Source organism: Stigmatopora nigra, chromosome 6, assembly GCF_051989575.1.
Source record: "Stigmatopora nigra isolate UIUO_SnigA chromosome 6, RoL_Snig_1.1, whole genome shotgun sequence".
NCBI lineage: Eukaryota > Metazoa > Chordata > Actinopteri > Syngnathiformes > Syngnathidae > Stigmatopora > Stigmatopora nigra.
In genome coordinates this window covers 5,644,208-5,669,264 of record NC_135513.1, presented here as the reverse complement: position 1 = coordinate 5,669,264, position 25,057 = coordinate 5,644,208, and the positions used below count along the sequence as shown (strand labels likewise).

At 38.3% G+C, this 25,057-nt stretch overlaps 1 protein-coding gene across 11 annotated transcripts in view; it reads left to right on the top strand.

The window, feature by feature from the left end:
- adgrl3.1 (adhesion G protein-coupled receptor L3.1) overlaps positions 1-25,057 on the top strand; it is a 100,669-nt gene that overhangs the window by 41,322 nt on the left and 34,290 nt on the right. For all 11 annotated transcript variants that reach the window (XM_077718105.1, XM_077718104.1, XM_077718100.1 and 8 more), the window contains 6 exons: positions 4,021-4,130; positions 10,432-10,446; positions 11,662-12,450; positions 22,098-22,508; positions 22,888-22,991; positions 23,721-23,906. In XM_077718105.1, coding sequence (XP_077574231.1) covers positions 4,021-4,130; positions 10,432-10,446; positions 11,662-12,450; positions 22,098-22,508; positions 22,888-22,991; positions 23,721-23,906 — 1,615 coding nt within the window. The remainder of the gene's footprint in view (positions 1-4,020; positions 4,131-10,431; positions 10,447-11,661; positions 12,451-22,097; positions 22,509-22,887; positions 22,992-23,720; positions 23,907-25,057) is intronic.

Sequence of the window (25,057 nt, the reverse complement as noted above, 5' to 3'; positions counted from 1 at the left end):
TTGAGTGTCTATGTTCCAAACACCAGTGAATGGACAAATCTCTGTGTTATTGTTTTTTTCCCTCCTATAATTAGTATTTGTGAGTTCAAAAACACATAAGGTTGCTGATAGTGCTGTGTTACTTTGACCTGACTTGGGTTCAGGCAGCATGGGATCACTTCCCCCCCGAGTGGCGGTGTGATTGTGGGTACAAATGGTTGTCTGTGTTTGTGCGTGCCATACAGCTGACTGACAACTCATTTAGGGTGTACTCCTCCTTTTGCCCAAAGTCATCTTGGAGAGGCTAAAGAATTCAGCGCTTCTAACAAGGATAAGCAATGTTGAAAATGGATGAAAGAAAAACCCATAAGCCCTGACTCAACTTACTACTATTTTTGCACCACCATTTGCAAAAGCCCATGCAACTTTTCCGGTGTACTTATGTAGCTAATCAGTCAGAGTTCTAAGTAGGGATGGGAATTTGACAAATTTTAAAGATACAATATTTGAAAAGGGATGAGAATGTCTTCCTTAAGCGTCTGAAGTCCTATTTAACAGCTGTGTTCTTGAAATGGTTAATACTTTTTCCATTATTGTTGCTTGTGATTAGGATTTGTTCCTGCTGATTTGTTCAATGCGGTGCATCTTTCCCAATTGCTGGTAGTGTCAGAATATTGTAGGGGATACATTGCAGAAGGAAAACAAAAAGCAACAATAATGAATAGTCAATTATATTTTGTTTAGAATGTCCATACAGCTTGGATTAAATTTTGCTATCAGATGCAGACACCACCTTAAACTCATAAGCAATAGAATCTACCTCTCAATGGTATTATTATACCGTTTTTTTTTTATCACATCTCCACTGAAGCATGTGCACCATTCATGCACACACAAATATTTATTACATTTTGAATCTGCTCAACACAAACACATACTTGCACCAAACATGGGTACAATTTCACTCACACAAAGGCACGCATCATCAGCAGCTCCGTCAGCCTCATCAAATCATTAGTTATCTACATGTAAGGAAGCGAGGCAGAGGCGGATTGAAGGGAGACCTGCCAAACAAAGTGAAAAACATCACAGATGATAATAACAGCAGCACCCATTGCCGAAGCGCGCCTCTGTCTTCGTCTGTCTGCTACAGCTCAGCTTTGTTGCTAGTTTGTTTGTGTGTTGCAGGGAAGAAAGCCAGCAGGCAAGCTTGTATCCAGGCCACTGCCTTGTTTTGATGTGGTCATGCTAATTAGAAAAAGAGGGAGCTTTCTGCCAACACCAGGCAAAGCTTGGGAGAAACAAATGGAGCCATTTCCACTGTTGAAAGAATGTTGCAGAAAGGCGGGATACATGTGTGCACACTAGATTCATCACAAGGGCAAAGCGCTACTCATGAATATTTGCTGGATGAACACATGAAGAGATAAGGAGGGAAAGAAGGAAGTGCTGGGGACATAAGGGGGTGATTTTGGATATGACTCAGGCAACTGGCTCAGACTGAACTGTGACGTCAGCATAAGCTTGACTAAAGATGGAGGGAAAGAACCGCTAGTAGGGGGTGAAGGGGCTGTGTAGATGATGCTCCCGGGGAGTTTTGGAACGCAAAATATATTAAGGAGGACACAGAGAGGGGCAGAAATAAACTGGGAATAGAATACATATCTGCCTTCAGTACAGAAGCTGCTGCAGTGTGGGTCTCAGACTGATAAACAGACAGATGGAATAAAAGACAAAGATGAGGGAGGGGAGAAGAATAATTTTCTGGCAGGAAGGATAAAGGGCAATAGCAGTGAGAGAAATTGGTTTATGATCTTGGCTTAGACAGCATGTGGAGAAAAGAGAGATGAAGGACGAGATGCGGTACAAAAATAGAGACGGAAGGAATGATAACGGAGAGAGTGATGAAGCAAGCAAGAAAGATTATGTCAAATCTTTGCTCGATACCCTCTAATTAAAATACCAGTCAGAAACCTTCAGGGTTTTTATGACTCAGCCAGAAAAGTTCGAGGACCTGAGCTGTCAAAAAGTACAAATAAACATGCTCAAATATAGACTGAATGTTCTCTCGCATTGTCCATTTCAAAGTTATTTACATCATGTATGCTTTCTGCTCGTTAAATGCAGATTGGTTGTTTTTGCATGTTGAGTTCAGCAAGTTTAAAGATAATGAATAAAACCCAAGAACATCTTAAATGTTCAAGGCCATACATTTTATCCATCTAAAGTGCTTCATACATATGTATATCAGCACTTTGTCTTTAAACTACACAAGTACTGACAAGTACTGTAAGTCTACATGTTGGTATAATTCACATTAATGTATAAAAAATAAACAAATAACAAATAAAAAGGTTTTAGGCACATTATTCTGTTGCTCAATATCATTGAATTATTTACAAATACTTGTTGGAATGGATACTGCGAGATATATGTATGTCTTTTTCTCTATGATATGACAGCATACTGTGTATCATTTTGCGTTAACATACTTTGGGGTAATCACTCCCACCGTAACTACAGGAGCATTTGTTCCACCAGCAGATCATTAAATAAGACTTTTTACCCACTTGTGTGCGCCAATCATTTGAGTCCCAGCAGTAAGTATTCTTAGTTAACTGCCAATGTTATCCATCCTCAGTTACCCATGATACCCATCCACACTTCCACACACAACTTGCACTAGTGACAGGTGAACGATGATGAAGGCACCGGGGCAAGAAATTAAAGAGCAAAGATGCGAGACAAAAGAAGGGTGGGTGAGGACTGGCGGGTATTGTTATTAGAATATGACAGACATTGCAATAAATAGAGTTTTTGACCTGTTAGAGTGCTACAATGCCAGCAGAGATGCAGAGGTCACGAATAGGCACAAACAAGATTCTGAATGATTTCTGAATTGTGATACCTGGACAATAGTTCTGTGTGTTCTTTGTGAATATTGAAGTCAAAATTAAATTAGTTTGCATGCATATTTCATTATATGCAAATTATACAATGGTACCATAGTAGAGGAGACTTGAGGCAGGTTTGACATGCTCATTAAAAGTATCTCAATAGCAGGAATCGGAATGTTTTTAATGTAAATGTCGCCTATTTGACAGGTGCACCCAGGGAAAGACTGAGCAATGGAACAGTTGTACTAATTGAAAGAAAATATTCACCAGAGGAAAAATACATCTTTTTCCGCCTTAAAATAGGGCTTTGGCTTCTTTGTGTCCTAAGTTGTGCACATTTTTCTTTAAAATTGTTTCACTAATTAGTTGTGAGACCAGAATTCCTCATTGATATCTATATATACCGACGATAAAAATACAAACTGTCTACTAATCTTTTTTTTTTTTGTAACGACTAGTTCTGTCAAACATTTTAATGCAAACATTTGGTATTGAAAGGTCATATTTGCACCCTCACAGTGTTATATGAATGTAGTGACACAAATACAAGCTTGCAAAACATTTCTCTGGAGACAGAAAATACTGTATAAATATATAAAGTGTGCCCTGCCTGTTGGAACCTGTGTTAACAATTGAGAGCCATAATTACTTTTCTCATGTCAGAGGAGAGAGCCTCCTTGATAATCAGAATTCATTATCTGGACTGTGTGTCAAAACACTCTTAATGCCATAAATTATCATTCTAGTTTGCCCATTCAGACTAGGAATCTAAAAATGGGAAACATGTTCACCCTTGCTTTTTTCTCATGTTGATAATTCAAAATGTCCTTCTGAGGGAAAAAAAAAATCTACACTATAAAGGCCAACGGTTGTGCCCTATGTGTACACACTCAAACACACAGCAACAGAAGTGTCCTTCAGAGCCACTGTAGACCAACAGGATGATTAGTCTTAGAATCACTTATGACCAGCAAGGCCAATTTTTGTGCCCTCTTGTAACTCTAAATGGCCGTTTGATGCATGGCGTATGTCTGCAGAATGCACAACTATAATATTATTTGAGTTGGTGCAATATATTGCACTCACACTATGTTAAATTATATGGTTGTTTACATGAACAGTATGTGTTGGCTTCTTTGTGTAGATGCAACAACCGTACCCAGTGTGCTGTGGTAGCCGGTCCAGATGTTTTCCCGGATCCATGTCCTGGAACATACAAGTACTTGGAAGTCCAATACGAATGTGTTCCTTACAGTAAGTATGATTTTTCTGTTCTTTCCTTATGTAAAATGCAGATTATCACTTCCAATTGTTGCGGGTGGGAGTGAAAAGTTGTCTGCCCCCCCCCTCCCCCCACACACAACCCTAGTGAAAATAAAGCGGTTCAGAAAATGAACTAAAGACTGAATGAATATCTAAATTTTTCTACTCTATGGTAAATATGCAGTAGGCCAAAATTCAAGTATCAGTGAAATGTATGGCATAAATAGTAACGCCCAAAACCCAAAACAATTATTTGTGATGTGCTGAAAGGAAATAATGATGGTCTGTTTCTGGATGGGAAAAGTTGAAGCGAAGGAAGTATGAATAGTCAAATGATGACAGACGGCCACATTATCTTTGACTTTGACCAAGTGATAACAGAGTTTGGGAGATTATATCAACTATACGGTAACCTTCCTGAGATGTGTGTGAAACATTCTTCTTTTTTCAACACTTACAAATCTGGGTTCCAGCTTTGGGTTTAGCAAATGTTTGGGAGTTCAAAGTACAGCCTTGTGGTTTGAAGACATCTATTTGTCCTTGATGTTTCCCGTCACATTTGAGCTTTGAGGGTTTGTCCAACGGCCCAGCTTTAACCACAACTTCTGTTTTAGTTTTATGGACCATTTGTGGAGGGATTCAATCTTTACTTTACTCTGTAGCATAAGAGATTTTAAAAGTAGCTCACAAAACCCAGATGTGTTTGATTTTTGCCATATGTAAAAAAAAAAAAAAAAGGACAACAGAGCCCATAAGGATGGGAGATAGATGTTCTGTGTAAGAACAAAATGTTGCTGCACATAAACACAACTAAAAAAAGTGGACTTTTAACATAATTCAGGGGTTAAAATTCGGTTTAAGGAGTATATTGTGTTCCCCTCCAACGTGCTTGTTATAATGTTACTAATAAAATCAATAAAAATAATCCAACTAGACACAGAGTCCTAAACTGCAACTTTTGCAACAAAATTAAAGAAATAGTTCACTAAAATTACCCTCACTTGCTTTGAACATAGTACATATAAATCACGTGTTATTTTTTTCTGTATAAAGTATATTGTAAACATTTCATCACGGCAGATGTTTGGGGACCTCACATTTTTGGGATAGAACTTGGTAGTATTCGGTTGCGGTTGTAACGCATTATGTCCCCGTTAATGATCCACCAATGCATCTGTGTCCTTTGAACATTTCCCAAAGTGCTGCCGATATCAGATACTTCTTCGGAGTCTTTTTCTGATTAAGCCTTGACATCCAAGCTTGTCCAGTGGTCAATGCAATTGGCCACTCTGAAGCATTCAATTATATCTAGCTAAACGGCTCTTGCATGGCGTCTGGAATGGCCAGCAGATTAAATAATAGGACTATCAGAGCCCTCTCTGGAGCAGATGGAAGCACAACCTGATACCTTGTTAATACCTACCAAGCATTGGCGTTCTCACCTCTAATCCAAAGCTTTGAATATGACTGTGTTCTTGGTTTTATTTTGCTCTTTAACTTGTTCCTTCATCCATCTGCTCAGGTTAGTTTTATGCAAAGTAATGAGTAGTTTTTTTTCTTTTAATTTTTTTTTTGTGTTTTCAATGTTTAAATATTTAAGCCATTGGCTGTCAAGCATATGCCAAAGTAAAAGATGGTGCCTTAACCTCTCACCATAAAGCCATTTTAACCAATAACATACACTACTCTAGTGTGTGTTCTGCTTTTCGCCCAAACTCAGTTGGTATAGGCTACAGTTACCGTGACCCTGACAAGGATAAGCCTTGTTAAAAATCAATAACTGATTAATCTGTATCATTAGCAGAGACATTACTAATCTTCGGGCTGTATTTAATTTGTTCCCGGTTTTTGTGTTCATCAATGAAGAATATACTAGAGTGAATGGGAGTTGTATAGTGGTTTAAATGTCATTCAGTGTCAAAATCCAAGCACATACTAATAACATTATTTTTGCTGAGAAAACCACTATCAAGACTCACTGTCAAATGAGACCCCGCATCAAATATTTATTAAATCAATTTTCTTTGAAAGGTGCAATAATGTGTATCAGGAGATTCCAATAAGATATTTCTGTCCGAAGATCCAGCCGTTTTTGATCAAGCCACCATGCTTGACATAGCAAATCAATCTTGTCAGGGTCTTTGTTGGTGAGATACATTTTGCGAGACATTAAACAGTGAAATATCTCCAAATTGTTGCTGGAGATCAAGTCGGATCAATGAAAGTGGGCTGTTTTGTGAAATTCTTTTGGAGATAGTACAGGATTAATTCTCCAATATCACTGAAAGCAGCTATAGAAATGTATGACAAAAATATATAATAAAAATGGCTCCCAGTAAAGTGCAGTGCAAGGTTGTGACGCTATAAATGACAACATCACAAGCTGAGTTTGACTGACTTTCAACTTAAACCCTCAGGGCTCGCCAGAATGACACAGTCAATCCGCACGATAGATTTCACACACAAAAAAATGAATTTAACACTTTTTTTGGTGGTTAAAACACGTAGCTTTCGTCTCCTAGAGGTAATCATTTTAGAGTTGCTTTCAATGTTCTAGCCACGTGTGGATGTTGAATGAAGGAAAAAATATATCGTTAAATTCTATCCAATCAATTTTTATCTTAACAACCAGTTAACTGACAATAGCCAACTGATGGTGTAGTGGTTAATTCCCCCGACTTTGGTTTGGGCAGCATGGGATCAACTCTGGCTTGGTGACGGTGTGATTGTGAGTTGTTAATGGTTGTCCGAAGTCAGCTGCAATAGACTCCAGATCCCTGCACCCTTAACCAGGATAATTAGTGTTGTAAATGAATGCATAAATAAATGTTTAATTAAATTCACTAAATGATTGCCACCCATATCCTTTTTTATTGCTAAACATTTAAAATGACTGACTGCTCGGTGGACACAGGCTTAACTGCATATACTCAAAGTTGTAGCAAGGGAGTATGTAACCTGCCCCATGTTTAAAAAGTAGTGAAAGTGCTTCATTTGCAGTGTGTGAACACTTGACCTCTAGCGCTCACCTCTGAAACCATCTGGTGATAATCAGAGCTTGATTATGAGCGTTGTTCCAATGAGATGCCACTTCACGCAACCATTCCCTGGGCATAGCGGTACATGTACGCATTTCTCTGTGGATACTGTGAGAAAATCTCAATGAGGGTTGTAAAACAGGTAATTACATTATTCATGGTTGAGTTTTCAGGAAAATTTGTGAAATCATCCCAACCTCTCTTTTTGGCTTAAAGTACTTCAACAGCAGCTCATTGGTCTCAGCTGCTCTGCTGGATTTTGGCCTTACTCCAGAGCTAAAATCAAGTATTTGCTCTCTGTCCGTCTCTCTCTCCCTCTCTCTTAGTGGGCTCTGTAATTCCCCAGCTCTCTGTGGTATGAATGTTTGACATTTGCATGTCAATCTAGTCAGAAAGCTTTGGCTGCCAACATCTATATACAATACTGGCTGGAGGCAGTACTGGCCCTCTAAAAGGTCTTTAGATCAGCCTACATTTGGAGAAAATACTGCTCCTTTGCAACACCCATGCATGGATATGCTTAATCTCAGCTATCCTACTTGAAGCATCCATTTAATAATATCATTTTTTTATAATAAGCACAAGCTATCGTGCCTATCCATTTTCACATCATCATACATTGTCTGTACAATTGAAGTTATGAAGCAATTAGCCTACAACCGTATTTAGTTTATTCATCAAAAAATAAAATCCAGTGATATGTTATGCAATACCCTCACTTTCTATTTCAGACAATAGTGATCGTTGCGGAAGGAAAGCTAATTAAAAGATAAAATCACCTTTTTGTCTGTCCAATTAAAGAATTGTGTCAAATTAGACCCTTGGAAGAACTCCATCATGACGACATGAGAAGGCCTATTTAGTGGAGCGCATGTCTGCACGTGCATGCACGTGTATTTTCTTGAGAAGGCAAGACAAGATGGAAAAGGAATGAAAGGAACAGGAGGAGAGCGAAAGAGGCAGACTGACAGCCGGAACAGCGATAGAGAGAAATAGGTTAGACGAGGCCAGCAGACAAAGAGCAGAAATAGGGAATTAACTGATAAAAGATGTGTAGAGGGGTGGACAGGCCCTAGAATGGAGGAACTAGTTTAAAATCAGGGAATAAAATGGCAGAATGTCAGGTGAGGATGACAGGCCGAGAAACGAAATAAGATAATAATGAAGTAAGACAAAAAAAAGGGCCCGTAATTGACCTTGGGCTACAGCAGGCTGATTAGAGATTAGAGATAATCGCAGTAAGGCTTCTATCACCATTCTTCAGTAGGACACACACACAACACGCAAATGCATGCACACGTGTGCCCCGCGGTGACACACAAATTACATGCACATATAGACACATGCACTACAATTCTGCCTAGTCCGACACATCCTTAATAAACCATAAATTTTCAATAAAAATGCTAATTATCATTTTATCTCTGAAAAGTAAGGTGAACATAACACTATGTGTGGGTGTGTGTTTGCAAAGAGAAAAGAGGAATGGGAAAGGATAAATAAAGCAAGCAGTTATTTTAAGCAAGAACATTCTCGAGAATATGAATTATTACAATGTATTGCAGGTATTAGGCCAATTGATCAACAATCAAATGCACTGACAAACACAATTTTATGCAAAATGTAGTGTAGTATAATTTTTAACCTTGAAAAGCCCTCACAATCGTAATATACATAGCCAGTATGCTTTAGTCTGAAAATATACAACTGAAATGGGAAGTGATTCATCTGAGATGTTTACCGCCTCCCTATGTTTTGTGCAATGCGATGCTAAAATTATCACCACAATCTTACTTTCACACTGTCTCTCTCCCCCCCTGACACACCCACAGAACTCCTACACTTGTTTTAAATTAAACACAATCTCATAACAGAGATTCCTTATCAGGAGTTGTGCCTAAACTCACAGTTGCATGGCATTTTTCATCAGTTAACTATTAAATGGTCATGTTGTTAGATTTCTATATTGTTTTGTTTTGTGCTGATACATTTTGATTTGAATTATGGAATTATGTTTGGGTATATATAGAACTGCACTGCCCATATGCCCAAAAATGTAACCAAAGTCCTTCCCAATGTTTTTATCTTTGAAAGCATTATCTGTGCCACCTTTGCTATGCTGCTCCTTGGGGGGGTCAAGATGGTGGGGGTGTCAATTTCATTCAGTAGGTAGCTAACGGTCTTGAAAGACAGAAGGGGAACTGCTTGCAGGATTAGGTTTCTGCTATGTTCACAAGCTACTCATACACCCTAAGGACCAAAGTGGAATGGGTTTCATATGTTTTAAAGGCTCTGAGCAAGTGTGCACATTTCACTGAGGGGGCGACGTGAATAACCCTCAGCCAAAGCGAGCTCTGAGGAGAGCGCTTTGAATATAATAGAGAGGGAATTGGGTGTTGGAATTGGAGCAAAGCAGCACAATCAGCATGGTCCCACACATCTGCACAATCATACACAAGAGTCACAGTGTGAAGGTGACGAACAGAAAGCATTAGCTCACCCGCCGAGAAGCACACAGCCTTTTTAATCCTTCAATATCAGTTGGTGCACGGAAATGGAATACCAATAATCACATCAGGTTAGAGGTTTCTTTTCCTCTGTTGATATTAGATACATTAAAAGCTTATTTCCTCAGGCTATTTCATAATCATGGATTGGTTATTCTGTACTACTAGAAATAAAACCTGTTCTAGGCAGCAAATATATTCAAAATGCGCGCTCTAATTGATGCTGTTATTTAATAAGGCGCCTGTCCTCAAGCTAATTCCCTTTAAACAAATATAAGTTCTTATATAAATTGAAAATTCTATTTCTCTACCTAGGACAAAAAGATCTGCAATTTGCTTTAAAATCATTACTATATGAACATAGATGGGGATAGATAATAGATTAGACCACCACGCTCATGGAGGTATTTTTACGTAGGCAAGTTCTTCTCTAAGGATGTGTGCTGCTGAGTTATTAAACATCTCTTAAATGTGTAAGATTAACATTTGAAACAGCTTTCAGTTAACTTTCAGGTTATAGCACAACTGCCTTCTTCATGTATAATTGCATTAATCATTTCTTATAGAGAGAATCCTTGCACTTTCACAAGGTTAAGATGAAATATGAACACAATTATGAAGATCAGAGATTTTATTATCATGATTTGCTTATTATTGCATCGTTAATCAATCTTTGTCCTCTCTCCCTTCCTCTTTTTTCCTCCTGTCTTTTCCTATTCCTTGAACTTTCGTCAATGACTCCGGCAGAGGTCGAACAAAAAGGTAACCCCACCATACATATTGCTTGTTCCTCAATCAAATCGTATGCCCTAAGCTCAACATCCATTCATCTCATTGTCATTGTGGTTATAATAAGACAGCTTGATTTCAACCTGTTAAGGCCATTTAGAGACATTGGTTCTCATTAACGCCCCGATGGAGCGAGTAGTTAGCTTGTTGTTAGCACGTCGGCCTCACAGCTCTGGGGTCCTGGGTTCAAATCCAGGTCACATCCACCAGTGTGGAGTTTAAATGTTCTCCCCGTGCTTGTGGGGGTTTTCTCCGGGCACACCGGTTTCCTCCCACATTCCAAAAACATGCCTGGTAGGCTGATTGGACACTCTAAATTGCGCCTTGGTATGGGCTGGGATAGGCTCCAGCAGATCCTGAGACCCTAATGGGGATAAAATGGTTCAGAAAATGAGATTAGATGAGATGAGGTTCTCATTAAAATATACTTCACATTCTTCAATGGGTGCTGGTTGGAATGGCACCTTTTAAAGCACTCCAAGGGTCATACACACGTTTATATTCAGCCAATCAGTATATGATTGCTTTGACATTTATTATTTCATGTTTCTTCTGGTGTGATATGAAAATGACACAAGTGCTTTAAGTACCCAATCAAGTTCCCAAGTTCAATTAATGTTCCCAAACTCTTAGAGACTGAATGATTGGAAATCTTATTATAAAGAAGTGGAAACCAACAAGGAATTTCTAACATTTTTGTGTCTTTTTTAAAAATACGATACACTGTGTAGTAAAGGGGGAGCAATGCAGTTAAATTGCCAAAGTCCCTGACCATATCTCCCACAATGCTCATAAATTATGACCTCGGTATTTCACGATGAGAATACCAAACACTGAGAGGAAAATTAATTGTAACAATTGCAGAAGCAGCAGGGGAAAAACTTGACAGAAAGAGAGGCGGAAAGAAAGACTTGCAACTAATGAGGATATGGGATGGGAAGGAAAGTGGGACTCAGAAAAGAGGGGGTGGGCAAGTGTTCCCATTTTGTCTTAGCTCCAATATGTTGGCACTAACTGTTGCTCTGTTCTGCAATCATACTTTCTCATCACAACACAATCTCAGCTGAGTTGAAAAGCAATGTAAAATTAATGTACTTGTTAGGGAAAAAGTCAGGGTAGTTGCTGTTTTACATTTTTATGTGTCCATAAAAAGCCCCTAAAGTAAAATTTGTGTTATTCATTCTTTAGTGTTTCTGTGCCCTGGAATACTGCGAGGAGTATACCAAAGTGAACATCTATTTGAGTCTGACCACCAATCTGGCGCTTGGTGCAAGGACCCACTGCAGGCCTCAGACAAGATTTACTACATGCCCTGGACACCATACCGCACAGACACACTGACTGAGTACTCATCCAAGGAAGATTTCATTGCAGGCCGGCCAACAACTACATACAAACTGCCACATCGTGTTGACGGCACTGGCTTTGTCGTGTATGATGGTGCTCTGTTCTTTAACAAAGAGCGTACCCGCAACATTGTTAAATTTGATCTCCGGACACGTATCAAAAGTGGTGAGGCCATCATTGCAAATGCTAACTATCATGACACGTCCCCTTACCGCTGGGGTGGTAAGTCTGATATTGACTTGGCAGTGGACGAAAATGGACTATGGGTGATCTATGCAACCGAGCAAAACAATGGGCGCGTCGTGGTGAGCCAGCTAAACCCTTACACTTTACGTATCGAAGGCTCCTGGGACACCAGCTACGACAAACGCTCTGCTTCCAATGCTTTCATGATCTGCGGTGTCCTGTATGTAGTCAAAACGGTCTATGAAGATGATGACAATGAAGGGACAGGAAACAAGATTGATTACATGTACAACACAGACAAGAACAAGGAGACGATCCTTAACATACCATTCCCAAACTCATATCAATACATCGCTGCAGTGGATTACAACCCAAGAGACAACCTCCTCTACGTGTGGAATAACTATCACGTGGTCAAATACTCACTCGACTTCGGCAACAATGGTGAGTTTTTAATCCAAACCTTTCCACTTTCTTTCACTCTGCAGATGCTTTTAGCTTTATTCAAGTGATAAGAGAACTGAGTCCTTGAGAAGTCATATTTTTTTATTCTCCTTTAATCATATCAGTACTTTGAAATGTGTGTAATTGCAACTATTTTACTCCCAAGTCTTTATTCTGTTGTGGCATATGGGATCCTCGCACTCATTCATCTCATGCCAAAAAAATAAATCCGAAAAATACCATAAGGGAGATATAAAATTCCCATCTGTGCTTTCATAGTTCCTAATTATGATGCCCCCATTGTCCCACAATCATTCATACATACTATCTGGATTTTTTGTGATTAGGGGACAAAAATGAATAGGGTTATGCTGGCGGTATTCCTTACTTTGATGCTAGTTGAAAGAAAATATTGCATCTGTTTAGTTGATCTTTCTGTACTAAACAAGCGCCATGGAAAAAATCTCAATAAATAAAAAAAATACTTGATTATTAGCCATGGTTATCAAAAGGTAAGAATAGCCCATTGTCTGAGAGGCCCAAGAAAGGAGTGACACTGATAACAACTATTTAGCAAACAAAAATGTAAAATTTACCAAAATAAGAATTAATCTTAGAGATAACAATGAAAACATTCAGTGAATACAAAAAAATGTTCTCCAAGGATTTGAATACAGTTACTCAAAACTTTTGAAATAGACAATAAGATTTACGTTAAAAGTTGACAGCAACAATAAATGCATTTTTTTTATTTAGCATAATGTCAGAATACAGTTGTGGTTCAAGAGATTTTAGCCTCTTTCTAATGGTAGTGGAAAGTGCTCTTTCATGTTATTGTGTAATGTTCTCTAGGCAATAGTTAACCTTGTGATATAAATGGGAAATTATGATTTACTGGAACCAACATACAAGCATGCGAAGAACAACAATGGCTTGTCTCATTCTTTGCAGTAATTAATTTTCCTGTTCATGTCTATTTCATTGTTATCGTCAAATTTTATTTTGATTCGTATTTAATTTTTATTTTATTTTCCTTTGCAGGGCTTTGTTTTTGTATTCTATTTAGTTGTTTTCTTCTTTACACCAGACTCATTTGACAATGAGCCACCCACACATAATGCATTGTGTTGAGCTCTGGTGTGGGAAGAGGTTCAATCTCTCTGTTGATTCAAAGTCTCGCTAACACAATAAGCAGGCAAATATTCCGTTATCTTCTTTTAAATATTTATGAACATGTTTCTTGTTTAATCAGATGTACAATCAAGACTGAAGTACCAGGGTGTTTTGTTACAGTATAAGATTCAAGTGTGGTCCAGATGAAAGATTACTTTCTACCGTATATGTAGTATACGTATATGTTTCTGCAAACTTTTGCTTCTCTCATTGTATAAACACTGATACTGCCTAAGCCTAAAGCCAAAAGGTCTATTTTACAGGTGTAATCTTCTTATAACATGATCAATGGAGTCTTCAAGACAGTCCGTTTGCCTTATTAAATGATTTGTGAAACAGTATCGGCTAGTATCGGCTTTTATATGCATTTAAGAGGTGCGGGGCAGTAAATTACAGACAGGAGTAGCATCAAACTTGGTTTAAACCGATAAGTGCAGTACCCTACAATATGTGATCGTATGCCTCACACTTGTGTGATATAGTTATCCTATTGCCTCCCTATTCATGATTACGCAGCATGCATCTTTAGTGGCGTACACTTGAGTGTAATCACTGTCATAATGGAGCTCTGAGTGTGTCAGGAGGCTCTAAAAAGAAGATCAATGGGCATTCAATGTGGCGAATGACCTCCAATGTGCATCAACAAGCCAGACTGCTGACCAGCCAGAGATAAATACATACAATCAATGTGGCCCTGCTGCTTCACTCTGTGCCTCCCTTGATGCCATCGCTCAATAAAGACAAGGAATAAATTAGCTACCTCAACTGCATGATTTTCTCATTGTGGAGAAAATTAAGTGACAAGTAAGCCTTTAAGATCCCACAAAGGTGCTGCATTAGAGTCTCAATTCGACACAAATATATGTTTGTATGGAACACTCTACAAAACAACTGCCACTAAAGCAAAGTGCTGTAGACTAATAAGGATAGACTAATCATTCATAATGATAATCATCTAAGTCTAAATGGTATGTTTCATTGTTAGTAGATATGAGAGAGGAACATGATTGAAGATAAAATGCAAAAGCTGATGGTTGAATGTCAACAAATAACCACAGTTTATAATAGCTGTTTGTCCATTGGAAAGTATCCCCACTTTCCACATTTAGTCAAATGAGCAGTTCAAATTTCCTGTTTTTCCCATTCAGTGCTGTCTCACTCTCACTTAACTTCATCTGATTGGAGATATCTTGCCCTTATCAAACTCTAGAAAGATATCCGATGATGCTTCCAACAGGTTGCTGAATGTGGTGCCAATTAAGGCTTTTAGATCAATGCTATTAAAATCAATTGCAGGATTTCATTTTAAAAGACACAATCAGAATATATTCTTTTTATTACGGCAAAACTGAACAGGAATATTCATTCATTCACATTATAAGTTGAGGCACAAATACTCAATGGTTTTCTTGAAAATAGCAGGACACTGGCAAATAATGCTTCATTTGATATTGCATTGATGGCATTCATTCACATAGGCAATTTTAATCCTCTGTCCATTTAAACCAGACAAATATAAGTGCACGCATAGGAGCCTATCTTTGGTCCACTTAATCGACCCCAATATGCAAAATAACGTGGCACAACCATCCCAACCCTCTTCATAATCTGAATCTCAGTTGACACAAAGATACAGTACAAAGAGCGGAGTTCCGATCACCACATTTGTCAGCGTTTCTTTTGCCGTGACGGGAGATGAAACACTATTACTTTTCTGAACAACATATCAGCAGCTGAGAAATAATATTTCATTTGGTACTGCATTGTCAGCATCCACAAAGATGATTTTATTTCTCTAACCATTTCAATTACTGAGAAACATATGTACACGCGTAAAGACTATCTTCAACCCATTTAATGAACCCAAAGGCTGAACAATGTAGCAGCATCATAAAAACTGTCTTTTTATTCCAATTTTAAATTCACCATATGTGAAATATATATACCGTAATACCCCTTTTTTTGTTCCTACTGTCAATGTGGGAGCAACCCACGTTTATATAGCCTACAGAGTTGTGGGAAGCCGGACAAAGACAAATGACGAATTTTGTAATTGGCTGACGAAAGGTTAGACATCACAAAAGAACTTTTCGAGGCTGTCAATTGAGTTTTAAATGTGAAGATCTCTGTTTAACATTTCAGAAATGTGTTATTTGTACTCAGAAAAAAAAATCAAGTTTTTGGGGGGTTTATTTAATAGAGTGAACAACGGCGAAAAGGGAACTTATTAACAGTGTATCAATTTCTCACCATATCTCACCAGACCAAAGATGTTACTTTCATTCATTAATAGGTATGAATTCATACACCCTTTAAGGAAGTGAACACCTCTATTCACTCAAATATAAGTGACATCTCATTAAAATAATGTTATTATACATCTTCTGATTAAGATACCTGAAATTCCAATAAAACAAGTAGATGAGAATAGGTTTGTCAGTTGATAATTCTGACCCTATTTGGCAACACTAAATTTCCAACATGTTTATATTCTACTTAACCTTATTGAAACACCAATTTTTAGATACCGTTGAGCATGCCTCATTTCTTCCAAAGAGGTAAATTATCCCTAAAATCCTAATAATTTTTGTTGTTGGTATTTAACATATGTTCAAGATGAAAATAAATCAATGAAATAATTTGTTCACTTTGTTCACACTGCCAGTTAAAGTCTACAACTCTCAGATTATGTTTGAACTAAAAATAATCACCTTTTTTATATTGGGAGGTAATAATAGAAAAAGATAACAGCTTAATCATTACCAATAAAATTAACATAAATAAATAATATTTTTAATGCACTGCGCCACCAATGCCTTGTAAATTTTGACACTTAAAATCGATAAATATATTTGAAAAGAATATGAATATGCTAGCAACCATCTGGTACTATCAAATCTCAGTAAAGGCAAAATTTGACACATAAATACCCTAGGTAATGCACTAGATTGATGCAGCAGGCAGTGGGACTTTTGTCTGTTTGAAATGTATTTTCTTTTCTTACACTAAGCACTTGAGAAAAAAGTGAACTGCCTCGTTTTATTTCGTCCCACGTCTGTTTGTGTTTAGTCTTTGTCTGTTGAGTTCCCCATTCTCTCACTCGTCATGGTGCACACAAATGCTTACAATGGCAGGAATCTCAACATTTCCCCTTCCCTCATTCATATATCTTTCTTGCAGTCAGCTCTGTTTTTTTCATTGTCTTTGTGCCTTATCGCTCCCTCAATCTGCCCTCTTTGTCTTGCTCTTTTTCGAATGTCATCATGAACATTGTGTATGAACATATAAAGTTTTAGTCAGTTCTCAAATATTGCCCTCTCAAACATTCCCATGCAAACTCACTACTGTTTATGGACTTGTTTCATCATATCTTCTAACATGCATATTATAGAGTACCAAGCCTACGCAAGCAGCATGGCGCAGATGAAATGTTTGAATAATTTAACACATCCAGTCTGCCTTGCTTTGCGCTTTGGAAGTTGTTTTTTTTTCCCCTCTGTCTTGTTTCTCCCAAACAAAGTTGCATCCTGCCTTACATTCTCACGGTGATCTTTTCTATTTAAGGCCAGCAGAAATAAATGGTTTACACGGAATACATATTTAAAATCACAGGCAAAAGGGATGCAGGTGCTTACGGATGAGTTTTTGTCCTTATTTGCCCGAATAGTTGAAATATTGATGGCTTCATTTTTTTAAAATATATTTATTATTATATATTTTACTTTAAGGCAGCTCATTTTAAGTAGCGAAAATAGTCTGTTGTTTAAAGAAAAAACACAAAGCCTAAAAAGCACCATTCCCTGATGTATAATCGCGTAACTGAAACTCCTAAATCATAGAAAGCAACCCAAATGTGCAGTCATGTCATTGTTTTTAATAAATGACCATATGGGGATGAACTCGACTTGGCCCTTCTCACTCTGTCAGTTAGCGGAAATTTAAAAGTTCACCTTTCAACCCCTAATGGTTGAGATCACAGTGTCCCATTTCCTTGGGAAGTCAAGCATAGAGTAGCTATTGTCTTAACCCTTTGCCATTTATTTACTCTTGTGTCCTGTCCTCTCCCCTCTTCTTCCCTATCTCACTTCACCTCTCCTCCCTTGCCTACCCTCTTCCCCTGCTTTCCCTCTCCGCCATCTCAGCTCACCTGTTGGTCTTTTCTCACCTCCTACCCTTAACCCCTCCTCCTCTTCACTTCTTCCTGATTGCAATCAGCCGACGGGTATCAGCATGGCAGGAAATGTTAGAAACAAGCTTAAGTTGAGAGAATAATGGTGGTTTATGGCTAGCGTTTAAAAGCCTCTTTCACCACATCCTTGATTACTGGGGGCCTCAGCACACACCAATTTTTTAATGTATGTGCCGTTGTGTCCTTGAGCGGTTGTATAGAGATGGGGGTGTGCATTTTAAGTGATGAATCATAAAATAAGGACATTTGTGAAATCTAAACTTTATCAATTTACAAAGTGTGATATCACAATCTCACACCTTCATTCCACCGCTCTCACTTCTCTCCTAAGAGGCCTTATCTACACTCCTCTCATATCCTCCTCCTGTATCCATTCTTTCTTTCACAGTTTTTACTCTAAACCAGTCTCATCTCATCCTCTGCTAAACATATTACAACACAGCCTCCTCACCAGAGACTTATTTTTATGGTCTGGAACACCTGTACTTTGTCTGCAGCGTGCCATTATTGATTGTAAAGTCCCTGCCAAGGACGTCTACGTGCATTTGGCTTCCATGCTGCCTCTCCATCTAGCAGGCGGTCAGCACCAAATTAGGCTGCCATCCAAAACACCAGAGTAGAAGGGAAGCCCACCATTTGGAAAAAAAAGTGATACACAAATAACAGCTTGTGGAAGATGCAAAAGCATACACTTGATAATTCTCATAAGACTTTTTCTTTGGACAAAAGGTGGACTTCAAACCACAGCTGACCTCACTATATCTAGCTTATGCAACAAAAAATGCAATACAGGCTGGATACGCTCCGAAGATGCAATTAATCAATTAAATCTGCATACAAAATTAGCAGTCGAACTTGTCAAGACGTGCCAGCCATTTGGATGGAGGCTTTATTAGCTGAGGTGGCTTTCTATCTCTAAAATATCACAGCTTTGAAGTGCTCTATTCTGTCTTATCAGCAAGCTTGAACCACTCGCCACAAGCTGGATCTGCTTGTGCATGTGTGTGTGTGTGTGCCAGCCTTAGAGACATTGTGTTATCGCAGTATGCAGCCCTGTCCAATGTTTGGGCTACCATGCAGCTTCGAATACTTTGTATCCTCCAGTTAGATTATCGTTTTGCCTTGGAAGCGTCCCTACGCACTTTTCAAGTGGTCTTTATGCATGTGTCTTGGAGTGCATGGATGTGCTTTTGTGCACGTTTGTCTGAAAGAATAGGGGAACCATATCACACGTTTGTTTAAGGATGCTGCATATTGTCAAGCTCATAACACCATTATTCTCACACACTGACTTCCTTTGTTTCTCCTCAAATGTTGTGACTATGTGGGCATCATGCCAGGTTTTTTTTGTCTTCTCCCTTTGCCTTCCTCTTAAGCTTTTTGGTCTTGACGTTTTACAGGCCCTTTGTTTATTAACTGAAAAGTCAACACAAGCACATAGAGTTTAGTAGCTGCAATAAGCGACACGTCTGTCTCCATGTTGGAGGGTGGCATGCTTTCTTTCTGGGATGTGTTTGGTGCATGGGGGAAGGTGGGGCTATCGGCGATGACTTAAAAAAATGTAGCCTATTTTTTCTAGATTAATTAGTTCCAGGAGTGGATTTTTTGTAGGTAGAGACATATTTTACATTGATTTAGCATAATTCTTTCCATGATATTTGATATTTGAGACTACATTAAAAATAAACTAAAAGAAACCTCGTTTTTAAATGTTGTGTCAAACAAGTTTTTCAATGATAGTCTTTTTTAAGAATAGGATGAAGATTAAAAAACTTTAAATGTGTTTGTGACTTATAAATAAATGAATTAAGGAAAACTTATAATTGGTTCACAATGACTTTGCATTAAGATGCTTGTTATCAATTGGCTTATTCATTTTAAAGATGTAAAGAGGTTTTAAAGAATCTGAACTTTAATACATTCAATACTTATGTTCAATAATTAAACACTTTTTAAAAATAGTATTACATTAAAAAAACATTTCACCATCTTTGTAATATTGAGCAAAATTTGTCAATTGAGCAGGTTTTATATTTGAGGGATAGAAATGTATCATTCTAATGCTTTCTTTGCAATATTAAATATAGAGCAAAACAAATTCACCACTTGTACACCATAACTGAAAAAGAACACATTCTTGCCATTGCTCAAGTAGTTAAGGCTAAATGGGTTTGAGATATGCCTGTCGCCTTGAGTCGAATGCATTCACCTTTTCTTCATTGAGCGTTCATGCCACAGTTATGTCATCTTATTTTGATTCAATGCAGTTTCCCTAAAAGCATTTTAAGCGACATTAATGCATTGCACTTGCAAGGTATGTTATCAGAAAAGATGTGTGAAAGTGAACAAATGGAATGGATATTATATAGTGTATTTCAGCAACTTGAATTGAAACTGAGGAGAATTAGAGGGTGTGCAAGAAATTTGAGAGTGAGCAATCAAGTCAGAAAATGTCGGGTGCAAAATGTCAAGAGAGCAGCACAGGAAAAGAAAAGACAGAGATGCTGTGGCCCCTTGCCTATGATGCTAGCGGGCTTTTATGATGCCTCACCCCAAGCTGCCAGCCCTGTGTCTTCTGCCTTGTACTCAAATGGCAGTAGACATCACACACAAACACATTCACACCATTACTGTTGTGGCAAGACTCCTAATCACAACCACACACACTTTTTCCCCCTCAAGAGTACACATACACACAAACAGATTGACAGTTTCTCCCTAGGCCACTGCTGCCACACGTGATGGATGGCAATGTTCCGTGGAGAATGTGTAATGCAGGACCAACAATAATTCAGGAACTGCACTGTTTAGGTTATGCAGAGAATAAATGTACAGAATGTACAGCAGGATGTTTCACGGCTGTCATTCAAGCAGTTGAGTTAGGGAGAGGCACAAAGGGAAGGTGGTTTTCATTAAAGTCCACATGAAGGGTCAAATTCAGGTCACAATGAATAATATAGACAAGCCCTTCATTGCAAACACTCAAAGGCTCAGTGCTCAGTCCACATATTCTTTCATACACACCCAAAGGACTCTGTAAATACTGACAAATCAATATTAAGAAGCATAGCAGCACAAAGGTTGCAGTATGACCTCACGCAGATTTCATCAAATACAACTTTTTTAGCCTGGTCATTACACCTGCAAACATGACAAACTGTATCATAAAAAAACACTAGTTGGTTTTATTGTGGTAGAATTTCTCATTCTCCTAAAATCTTTCACACAATAAAGTTATTGGACATGGGTCTTATTTAGACCCTATATTCCGATGCCATTTAAATTGATAACAAGTCAAAAAGAACAAGTCAAAAAGAACAAGTCAAAAAAGAGGATGTGTTGGACTGGCGAGCACCAAAATTGCTGCACACCACATTTCAGATTATAAAAATATGTGAAATGTGCTGTAGTGTCATGAAGGAACAGATTTTCCAGCATAAAATGAAGCGTGCGATTAATGAAAATTGGGCCAACTGAATTGGAATTAAGAAGATTTTTGCTGGCTGCTGCCAAGTAGTGCATTATATTTGGCTAAAGAATGCTAAATTTCAAAACTCAAATCAACACAATTAACAAAATACTTACAATCCAATATCCATGATAAATAAAAAAGTCAAAATAACAGTGATGCACTCCCGAGTTCTTTTTGAAAGCTTTTTTAATTAAAGATGAGGTTGAGTTCTGGATGGGCCGCCATGACGGCAAAGTGTAAATATTTCCCTTTATCTAACACTCTATAATGCAGTATTGATTTGCACCACACGGAGCTAGAGCAGCAAGTTCAGAGACAAGCTGCAAAAGTATGTACTTTCAGAGACGCTGCTCATCAAGTACTCTACTCATTCCATTCTTTTTACTCATGTCATCTCATATATAACTTCTTTATTCCTGACCTTAATATGAATAGTTAAGATTATTTTACAATTAAATATTGACACAAAATGTTTCAGAACCATTAAGGGAATATGTTACTTCCTCTGATGTCACTGTGGCATGAATCATAAATGTAGCTCTATAGCGTCACAGTGTTGTTGGGTGTCTTACGTCATGCCACATATTTATCGTACTTAACTATAATTACCATTGCATTTTGCAGGGATACACAGTATATAGTGAAAGTAAATTGGGTTTTCTATTCTGTAATTACTATCATTATGATATTTTATAGAAAAAAATCCTCCATTGTGGATTAAAAGAATTTAGTCTGTTGCTCACCATTTGTAGTCATTTAATTTCTTTCATCATATTTTGTAACTTAATCTTTGCCTTTCTTTTTCCTACATAGATTTCCGTCCGCCCATCATACCCCCTAACAGAGGAGGAGGGGGCACAATCGGTGGGGGTTCCTCATCCTCAACCAGTCGTTCAACCACCACTCGTTCACCATCCTATTATACCACCCTGCGCCCTCTCCTCACGACTCCAGGACAGCGTTACCGAACCACCACAACAGTTCGCCAGCCTAACATAAATATTGGTGGCGGTTCACCATCTGGTGCAAATCAAAATCAGATACCAGAGACAAACCGCAAAAATGGGGAACGTTACCCACCGGTGCAGGTCCCTCCAGCAGCAGCACAGCCCCCAGTTTTGCCTCCCCAAGATTTCTGTAGTGCCAAATTGATGGCTGATATTTCATGGCCCCGCACCCAGCAAGGCCAACTCGCCAAGCAGCCGTGCCCAGTTGGGACACTTGGTAAGAAATACTGAGGGATGATGTCACTGTGTGAAATCTTATGTTAAAGGTTTCTTCGACTAATTAACATTGTGTTCATGAATGAGGATGTGTGTTCCCTTTTGGGAGAAGGTTAGAATGTCCAAAGAATATTTCAGGCAATGGAAGTTAAACTCCTATTGACGTTTAAAATATTTAAGAGTTCATAATCATATCCTTACAAGGGAAGAACCACTGTTTGTTTTTTTACAGTAATTCCGTTTGTCACAGCACACACATCGTTGTTCATGTTAATTTGCTTACATGACAAAGAACTCCCAGTAGGCACCACATGAAGTGTTCAAGTCATTCAGTGAATGTCAGTGCTGTCTGAATTTATTAATTTTACTGATCTTTACAGGCGTGGCCACATACATGTGCAGGGCCCATCTTGGCTATTGGGATCCTCAAGGACCTGATCTCAGCAACTGCACGTCACCTTGGGTCAACCATATCATGCAAAAGGTAAATGGTGATGTTCTGTTCCTGCCTTTGGGAGCAAATGTGGTATGATAGTTTACCATAGCGATATTCCCCACATAGAGGTATAGCAACTACAGCAAGTGATGTATCGATCACTTTGTGAACCTACCAAATGACGTGAGACACGAAAGAACGCATATTTCTGCAGGTTCTGAAAAACCAACAGTTTTTGTGTTTTATTTCTTAGAGATGAAAAAAATGGCTAAAATGCCACATCTCATTTTCTAAACTGCTTTATCCTTACTAAGGTCGCTGGGGGTGCTTTACAGATTTTGGTAATGGAAAATTGACAGGAAAGATTTTATGCTGGAATGTTTTGTAAAGCTTAAGACGAGGTTATTTAGAATGGTAAAAGGTGTTTGACTGTCTTGTAAAAATTCAACCTGGAATTTTTTATTCCTTTTCACCTGTCAACCAAGATTTTTCAAAGTCCAAACCAATCAGCTTGCCTGCGATTACAGAGGTTCCACTGTAAAATGTATTTACCATAACATTGCCCTAGTGAAAGCTGCACGAAATGTTCTATGAATAAATCTTTTTTTTTTCTGTGTACCTTAGTGAACTTCCCCTATTTTGCTTTTTCCTCTTGTCCATATTTGCATTCAACTTGTCAGGGAACTTTTTCCCCTTGCTCAAACTCACACCACGTTGTCCCTAACTCCATCCATCATTCCTTATAACCCTTGCCTCTGTCGCTCTGTTTGTGTCCAGCTCCGGTCGGGCGAGACGGCGGCCATTGTGGCCAGGGAGTTGGCAGAGCAGACCAAAGGGCTATTGCGTCCTGGCGACGTGCCTTCCACTGTGCGGGCCATGGCCCAGCTGGTGGAACTACTCGACGTGCAGCTCAGAAACCTCACGCCCGGGGGCAAAGACAGTGCTGCTCGCAGCCTTACTAAGGTAATATGTTTGGTCAATAAGTATGTTTTGGATGTACAAACACAAAAGAATAATTGCCAGAATGGTGAAATGTGTTATAATCATGAAAAAAAGAATCAGAAGAAACTTGTTTGATAACCAACTTTTCCTATTTTCTTCTTATAAAGATAATAAGTTTAAACAGCTTTTCTCAACCCAATTCAAAACTAAAGCTAATTAAAAAAACATCCCTACGTTCCCACTTGATTGTGCATTACAAGCAATTGTATTAGTTAAATGGAAATTGTAAACAAAAATGGTTTACCAAAAAAAGTTTTGTTTCAACAAGTCTGCCTATAGTTTGCAAGAAGTACATTTAACTTTTCTTCACTTTTAATATAGATTAGCACTCAATTTACAGTAGTGCTTTAAGTCAACAACCAAAAATTGATTTTGTTGTTGTGTTAGGTTTTGTTTACTATAAAATGGCATAAATGGAAACTCAATCTTGAGTATGCACAGGATCTGTTTTATCAGCAGTGAGCAAGAAAGAATTTAGTTCGGTAGTTTGTTCATGTAGGCATTCATTAAAGTGAGCTAAGCCATTGGGGACTCGCTGACTGGCTGCCTTGGCTGCTTAATTGACTGGCTGACTCATTTAATGGGAGACTGTTCCTTGATTGTCTTTGCTGAGGTCAACAGTGATAGGCTGACTTTGGGAGTGAGACTGACAGCTGCTGCCAACTCTTATGCACTCACTGTTTCCTTGTTTTCCCCTCTTAACTTTACTTTCTGAGTCAATGGGCCAGCACTTAGTTTCACTCACCCAATCTACCTTGCTTTCTCACTCCAACCTCTGCTTTTACTCTTCACTCATTTAACATGAACTTCTAAGTGGAAACCATTATTTAGTGTTTTACTCCTGACCAAATTGCTAATTAGAGGTAGAATTTTCAGATAAGTATTGCTCACTTTGCGAGGAAAATTGATGCTCCTGATCTCATTAATGACCCAAATACCTAATTAAATCACTGTATTATGCATTTTTTCATGATGGCCATTTATGTTTGAGTGGATTAGAATAAAAGCCATGTAACAGCATAAGCGTAGATCATGAAAAATTAATTTAAATTTGCTGAGAAAATAAAAAGTAATTGCTCTACCGTACCAAAACACTCATTCTACGTATGCCT